The sequence below is a fragment of the Moschus berezovskii genome, chromosome 25, assembly GCF_049115385.1.
Source record: "Moschus berezovskii isolate FMDL1 chromosome 25, NW_MosBer_1.0, whole genome shotgun sequence".
Lineage (NCBI taxonomy): Eukaryota > Metazoa > Chordata > Mammalia > Artiodactyla > Moschidae > Moschus > Moschus berezovskii.
In genome coordinates, this window is record NC_142484.1 from 5797581 (window position 1) to 5804949 (window position 7369).

The 7369-nt window shown below is 62.4% G+C and overlaps 1 protein-coding gene across 3 annotated transcripts; it reads right to left on the reverse strand.

Annotated features, from left to right (window-relative positions):
- Positions 1–1151: 1151 nt before the first annotated feature.
- TBC1D10C (TBC1 domain family member 10C) lies at positions 1152–7075 on the reverse strand. 3 transcript variants are annotated; one of them, XM_055415391.2, is made up of 10 exons: positions 6952–7075; positions 6518–6683; positions 5710–5809; positions 5392–5499; positions 5199–5305; positions 4885–4999; positions 4134–4199; positions 3835–4024; positions 2136–2290; positions 1152–1840 (listed from the first exon to the last, which is right to left on the reverse strand). In XM_055415391.2, exons 2-10 carry the CDS (start codon positions 6667–6669, stop codon positions 1493–1495), a joined length of 1341 nt encoding a protein of 446 aa, XP_055271366.1. In that variant the 5' UTR covers positions 6670–6683; positions 6952–7075; the 3' UTR covers positions 1152–1492. The 3 variants fall into 3 exon arrangements, with proteins under 3 accessions (XP_055271366.1, XP_055271365.1, XP_088688140.1); XM_055415390.2 differs by having other exon boundaries at positions 6518–6794; positions 6952–7007; XM_088832014.1 differs by lacking the exons at positions 4134–4199; positions 6952–7075 and having other exon boundaries at positions 6518–6945.
- Positions 7076–7369: the final 294 nt, after the last annotated feature.

Here is a 7369-nt window from a genome sequence, read left to right on the forward strand (position 1 = left end):
CAGGTTTGATCCCCGGTCAGGAAACTAGATCTCACATGCTGCAGCTAGAGATCCCTTGTACTGCAAGTAAGACCTGATGCAGCCAAATAAATAAATATTAAAAGAAGGAAAGTACATATAGACCCTGATGCTGGGAAAAAACTGAAGGCAGGAGAAGGGGACGACAGAGGATGAGACGGTTGGATGGCATCACCGACTCGATGGACATGAGTTTAAGCAAACTCCGGGAGATGGTGAAGGACAGGGAGGCCTGGCGTGGTGCAGTCCAGGGGGCTGGGTTGCAGAGTCCGACACGACTTAGCAACTAAACCACAATAACACAGAGTGAGCGTCTTCCTGCGGATGCGGACTTGTCACCAGCCCATTTGGAATCGGGTCTGAGGGTGCCAACATGCTCCAGCGCAGCCATTGAGAAGGGCGGACTGAACACTCCACCATTTAAACAAGACTGCAGTCACTTTCTCTGGGTACTCCCGAGTCCGACCATGCCCCCACCCTCCACCCTCAGGGGAGGGCACCCGAGGAGGCCGGGCACCGAGACCGCCCTGCAGGGACACCAGCCTGCCTCGGAACCAGCCCCGTTGTCCTGGCAATGGCTCCTGTCCCAGGCACCTCGGGCACCCACGGGGGCAATTAGCGAGTGTGGGAGGGGGGTTTCCATGGCGGCAGTCCCCAGGGGGTGTGGCTGGGGTTTCAGGAGGGGGCGAGGGCTGGCGGGGCCTTTCTCCTTTGTCCGGGCACACTAGGCCTTTGTTCTCAGCCAGCTCTCTGAGGATGGGACCAGGACCCGGGGTGGGGTGGGGGGGGTGGACTTGGGTTAGAGTGCTCCCCCCCGCTGGGGGGCTCCTGAAATCAGCAAGGGGAGGGGGCAGAAGAGGAGACAGAATCCCACATGTGGGCACAGTGTCCACTGGGGGAGCACTCCTCCCTCGGCACAGGAGCCTCACCTGGCCCCAAGAGGCTGGGCGCTGCGGCTTGCCATTGGTCCCTGTAGCTGGTAAACACCTTCCAGCAGCCAACGGGCAGCCTCCGTGTGCCCTGGGGAGCCGGGGCGGGACTAGGAGGGGCGGGGCCATGAGGGGAGCGAAGGCCGGAGGGGAGGGGGCAGCTGGTGGAAGGTTGCCGGTAGAGGGCATTGATCTGACCGCATACAGGCTTCCCTTCAGACTTTATTCCAGGCCCCTCAGGAGCCTTTTGGGGTCCCCGTGGCCCAGCCAGTGCCCTTTCTCGCACACTCCTCCAGTGCGAGCTTGATGAGTCCAAGGGCCCAGGCACTGGGGCAGCCCTGTGGGTGGAGGACGTCCTGGGTCCCCAAACCCCACTCTGCACCCTTCCGTCCTCCTCAGGCCTGAGGCAGTCCACGGGAAAGGAGCGAGGCATCCAACCCCCAATGTAAAGTGCGGTGCCCCCTTCGAGGCTGGCATCCACCGTTCAGGCAGTTGGGATCGGGGGGACCCTGAGTCTGTGGTACCCTCAGAAGTGGGACCTACCCTCAGAATCGGGTGTCCAGGAAGGAGGTGGAGCTTCGATGGGACCTGGCGGGGCTCTCGATAGGGGGGCCCCTGGACCGGGTCAGCAGCCCGTGGAAAGTCTTGCCTCGGGTCTGGGGCTTGCGCCGGGGCGGCTGGGTCTCCTCTGGGGGCTGTACCACGATGCGCGGCACCTCGGGCCGGGGGCTCCCCCGGGTTCCTGCCAGCTGCTGGGCCTCAAAGATGGCCGGGGCCCCAGGCAGGCGGGCCTGCGGCCTCGGGGGTGGCTCGGATGCCGATGAGGGCAGCTGGGCCAGCTGGGCCTTGATCTCCCGCTGCAGGTCCTGTTCGGACAGGGCCACGCCATGCACCTGCAGGGAGCGGTTGATACTGAGCCTGGGGGAGGGCAGGAAACGATGAGATCCCCGCAGGGCGGGCAGTGCACAGCCCCAGGAAGTGGCTGAGGGCTGAGGGGCTGACAGACAAAGAGACAGACGAAGGGAGCCACAAAAAACCACTCGAGTACTGGGGTTTCCACATTCTCTGCTGCTCAGAGGACAAGAACGGAGCCCCATGCTTACCGTGACTACTCCCTCCGGGCCTCAGTTTCCCCAACTGTGCAGGGAGCTGCCGGGCCACTGCAAGGGGCGGGCAAGGGGCACCCACCTGGGGCATGAAGACCTCTTCTTGCAGCTGGGCAGGCGGGATGGATCGAAGGGCACCGAGCGTCTCCAGGAGCCCCGGGCAGGCCAGGCGCTGTTCAGTGGTGCCCAGCGCCAGGCGCACCAGGGTCAGCCCCACGCGGAACAGCACCTTCACACCTGCAGGCCAGGGGGGCTCTCTCAGTGCGGGGCCAGCTCTCAGTCAGGGCCCGAACCTGTCCTTGGCCAGACTCCTTCCACCCTCCTGCAGCTCTGCTGCTTGGACTGAGAGCGGGTCGGCCACCTGGGGGCACCGGCCAGTGGGTCCCAGCAGCCACTGACGCTCATGGGCAGCGCAGCCTGCCAGGAGCCAAGGGCTGCTGACAGCCTCACACGGGACTTCTCATTCTGGGCCTCTGCTCCTCGCCCCATCCAGCGAAGGGCTGGGTGGTGACGTGACAGCCTTTCCAGCTCAGATCTGTGAGCTTCTGATTCTAGAAAGATTCAAGCCAGAGCTCCTCGCCCCTAAGCCAAGAGCACAGGGCACACGTGTGCATACACACGCAGGCACGCACATGCACGTGTCTCTGGCCTGCTCCTGGAGCCTCAGAGCCCTTCCCTGGCAGCCTCGGGTCTGCTGAGAAAAGCAGTCAGGGGACCAGTGAGGCCTGGTGACCATCGTGCCATGTAAAGGGACAACAGGACTACTAACGTCATCACCGTTATCAAAAGGCAAGGGCAGTTCAGCCACCTTCACGGGGCCCTGCCCGCCCCACCCTCGAGGTCCGAGTCTGCAGGGGAGGATGAGCAGACGGTGACTTGGACGTCCGTGGTTAGAATGCTAACCCAGTCTAAAGCCAAATGGGCATACAGCAGGTGCTCAGTAGACGTACTAATGGATTTCTACCATGCAACCGGCGGACAACCCATGTAGAACCGAATGCAAGCACTGATGGGGGTACCAGGCAGAGCCCCAAAGACCCAGAGTCCAGTTCAGCTTTGCCCCAGCTGCCCCCCGCTCGTGGCCTGGCATCTCTCCCCACACCCACACCCCTCAAGTCATCCATGTCCGGGACCCTGCGGACAGGGCCCTGCCTGCCTCTCCTTCAATCAGCTCCGTGTATCTTCCTCTTCCAGGGAGCGGCCGCCAGCATATTTAAACAGCCCTCTCCTGCTGCTCCCCTACACTTTGGCATGTCCTTTGTTTTATTTTCTTCACGGAACTTATGACAATCTATAAATATCTTGTTAATTTGGTACTGCCGCCTCCCATCCCCACCCCCACCGGAATGTAGGTCTCGCTCACTCAAGTGGCCTTGGCTCCCAGAGCCGCGCCTGGCCTCCGAGGGCTCACCCTGAGGGCCAGGGGGCTCCATCTGCTGTGCCCCCACCGTGCCACATCCCCGAGCTGTGCCACGTCCCCGAGCTGTGCCACTGCTGTGGTCTCGCCAGCTCCTGCCCCATCGACCTCGGGGAAGCCTCCCTGACTCCAGCCCTCCCCCACGAGGATGCTGTGCTCTCCCTGTGGTGATCTCACTGCTTGGGGCGGGGGCTGCTGTTCCTCCCATTGGCCAACAGCGGGTTACCCTCGGCACACCCCAGCACCCAGGCCCCAGATCAGGGTCGGCGGTGGCGGTGGGACAGAGCGGAGCTGGCGCCTCCGCCCTCTGTGCCCACCAGGCACCCCCCTCCTGCCCCGCCCACCTGGCCGGCCCCCGACTCACCCTCGCTGAGAAAAGCATCCCAGACACGCAGCACCGTGGGGAAGGGCAGGGAGCGGGCGAAGAGGCACAGGAACCACTCAGGCAGGTAGAGCAGGGGCCCGACGCCCACCTTCTGCAGGTGCTTATGCACGCGTGGGAGCAGCCGTCGAAGCAGGGCCATGAACACCTCGGCGTCCAGCCGCACAGCCTCCTGCGGCCACGTCCATCAGCACGGCCGCTGATGTCCCCTGTGCCCCCCAGGCCCCAGGCTCCCGCCCAGCCCTCCCCCTGTGCCCTAGGACCCCATCCCTGCCTCTCACCATGTGGGGCCCGTAGTAGCCGGGGAGGTAAACCTCGCAGATCTGTACCAGGCACCAGAAGGCCTCCTGGGGGTGGGCACAGGCCTTGAGTGCCCACTGCAGAGGGGACCACAGGGCGGGGGGGGGGTACAGGGGAGGGCCTGGACACCATCTGGGGTGACTCTGGAGCCAGGAGCCTGCTCTCAGTGCTGGTGGTGGGGTTGGGGCAGGGGGTGGGTTTTACCTAAAAGCTTCCTGTTGCCTAGAAAGAGGCCTACCAAGGGGTGTAGGGGTCGGAAGTCACAGGGCTCAGAGGGCTGAATTTGAGGGTCGCAGGGTGGGGGCTCACTGGTCAAGGGTAGCAGAGGTCCCAAAGCTCAAGTCTTGCATTCTTGGGGTCATTGGGGTCAGGGATCATGGTCACAAGGTTCAGAATCAGGGGTCATAACGTCAAGGTGATAACATCCAGGCTTTTAGATCATTGGGCCAAAGGTCAGGGGTCAGGGTTCGATATTCCTGGAATCAAGGTCATTGGGCTTGACGGCCACTGAGGTTGGCAATCATGAGGCCCTGGCTCACTAGGACAGGTCTGCGTGGGGCTTGAGGATCCTAGATCCCGGAGGCCAGAGTTCCAGAGGATGGGGGGCGGTCACGGTCCAGGGCACAGGATGCCTTGGTCCCTAGGTCACTAGAGTTGGGGGTCCAGGGTCTCAGTAACTGAAGTCAGAGTCCCCGGGGGTGGGGTCCCTGCCGCAGGGCTGAGGGCACTCACCTCTGGGGGCAGGTGCATGAGCAGCACAGCGGCCACGGGGCCCTGGGCCTGGCAGTAGCCCTGCTCTGGCCGGTACAGGGTGTAGGCCTTCAGTACCTGCAGGAGCCCCTGCTGCCTGTGCCAGAAGACCCCATCAGGGGCCAGTCCTTTGGGCATCCCTCCCGCACCCTCTGGCAGCCCCTGCCCAGGCCTCAGCCCCTCAGGGGCCTTGCTGGGTCCTCTGAGATGCAAAGACATAAAGCCAGGGTCGGGGACTTGGCCAAAGCGCCTGGGGGTTTGGGGGCTGGGGGTCCCTGGCATCCCCGGCCTCGTACCCGTGACCCTGGGGTGACACAAACATCTCATGCAGTGGGAACTGGCGGTGCAGGTCCCTGCCGATGGTTTCCATCCACTGTGGGTCTCCCGAGGCCTCAGCCAGGTTCTGCGGGTGGGCGAGAAGGTGGAGGTGAAGGCCCAGAGGGGTGAAGGGCTAGGGGAGGGGACTGGGACCTCCGCTGGTCCCCTCACCTGGTAAGTGCCGGGGCTGTTCTTCTGACACACGTGAGCCCCGCACAGAAGGGGCCAACACCGGGCCCGCAGGGCCGAGGGGATGCCTTTCCGGCATTGCATCTTTACCTGCGGATGAAGCCAGGGCATCCCATTAGGCCAGCCGTGCCAGATACCTCTGCCCCTTTCGGCAGACCTCAGGCACAATCTGCTATCGCGCAAGAGTCTCCGTGAGAAGCAGGGAGTGAAGGCAGAAGGTGCTGGGACACAGGAGGCTGAATTTTGCCAGGCAAAGGGGGATGAGCCAAGGAGGCCCACGTGGGACCACTCTCCTCTCACCTTCTTGTACCGCCGAGACATGGTTTTCTCCCAGTGTGAAGTCATCTCCACCCACTTCATCTCCCGCTGGCGGATGAGGTCTGCAGGAGGGTGACCCGGCCTGGGGACACACGGCACAGGTGTCCAGAAACAGGACAGCCACATCCGCCACCTTTTTTGCTACCTGGCTGAGCCCAACCCTTGACCCTGGAGATCTCTGGGAATCTCTGGGGTGGGGAGTGACCTGTCACCTAGGAGTTGCCAGTGGTTGTCATGGGGACAGGAAAGGATGTGGCTCCGATGTGGGCGGAAGCAGGAGATACTGAAGAGGGTGTGTAGGTGTGTGTTGGGGGAGGGGCTGGTTGACTGTCCCCCAGGATGGGGACATAGACAACTCTTCGGGGAAGTTGAGTAGACAGAGCCCAAGAGCTAGAAACCAGGAGTCTTCTCTAAACTTGAGTCTGCCTCTGATGGCGGTGTGACCTCCCTATCTCCGAACTTGTCTTCCTATCAGCACCTGGGGAAGGGGAGGACTGGTAGAGGAAGAAGTGGAGGTTCTATGACCTCGGGATTCCTGGGCCGGATTGAAAGGAGAAGTGGGTTCAGTCCCTCTGGGAACCCTCAGAGACTGGGAGTAAGAGACACACAGGGACCCACCCCCCACAGCCCTGCCAACCTTGATTCCATCTAGAACCCGAGAACAGGTGATACTAGCTGAGTCCTCAGACCCTTCCAGGACCCTTGAGGTTGGGTCTCACTCTAGAATTCAGCTCTCAGCCTCCACCATTAGGCCGAGCACCCCGTAACCCCTCATGCCTTCCCCGCTTACCCTGGCTCTGCTGTACTGCCCCCAATGAAGCCGTAGCGGTCAGCCTGGCGATACGGGCCGGGCCCGTTCAGCTCTGAGTCGGACCCCAAAGAGCTGGAGTCATCCTGCAGCTCGCCAGGCTGCGCCAGGTCCTCGCCCAGGGCCTGGGCCATGGCGTCACCGACCCCTGGTGCCACAGGATGCAAGATGTGGGGACAACCAGCGTGAATGGGGGCTCCTGGCCAGCCTGGGGCCAGGATACCTCTCCAGCCAGGCCTCAGCCCCAGGACCTGCCCGCCTGGTCAAAGAGGACAGGTTGCAGGGTATCGCACCGCATCCCTTCGGTCCCCTCTGCTCCTGTGGGGTGGGGGTGGGACACAGGCCCAGAGGGGCAGAAAGGCCAGGCCCCTACCGGAGACCCAGGCCCAGCCCCTGTTCCCAGCAGCCCAGCTTACCTCCCTGCTGCACCTCACCTCCTGCTCTCACTTCCTCCTCAGCCACAGCTTCAGCAACCCGCTGGGGGCCCCTCCCAAGTGCGTGGGGGGGGGGTTACCCCTTCCTCTCCAGGGCTCTTCCGGCCTGCCCCAGTGGCCCTGAGCCATGGGCTCCTCCCACCACCCTGGTGGGCTGGGTGGGTGCAGGCCTGGGTTCTTGTGCTGGGTGTGATGTGGCCAGGGCCTGCCAGAGGTAGAGGCCACGCTGCCTCCAGATGTGAGGTCACTGGCAAATAAAATACTCAATTCAGGGTTCCAGTGAGTATTACGCTTTATTTAACGTTTCTTCTTTTGTTAATGCTTTCGACAAGTCAAACAGTAAGGCATTACTGCTCTACTCAAAATGCAAGGACGAGACATTAAAAAATAATAATAACAA

Coding starts and splice junctions, on each gene's coding strand:
- TBC1D10C (XM_055415391.2), bottom strand. CDS start 6,669: ATGGCCCAGGCCCTGGGCGAGGACCTGGCGCAGCCTGGCGAGCTGCAG. Junction 5,500..5,709: donor TGTCTCGGCGGTACAAGAAG/GTGAGAGGAGAG, acceptor CTTCATCCGCAG/GTAAAGATGCAATGCCGGAA. Junction 5,306..5,391: donor ACAGCCCCGGCACTTACCAG/GTGAGGGGACCA, acceptor GCCCACCCGCAG/AACCTGGCTGAGGCCTCGGG.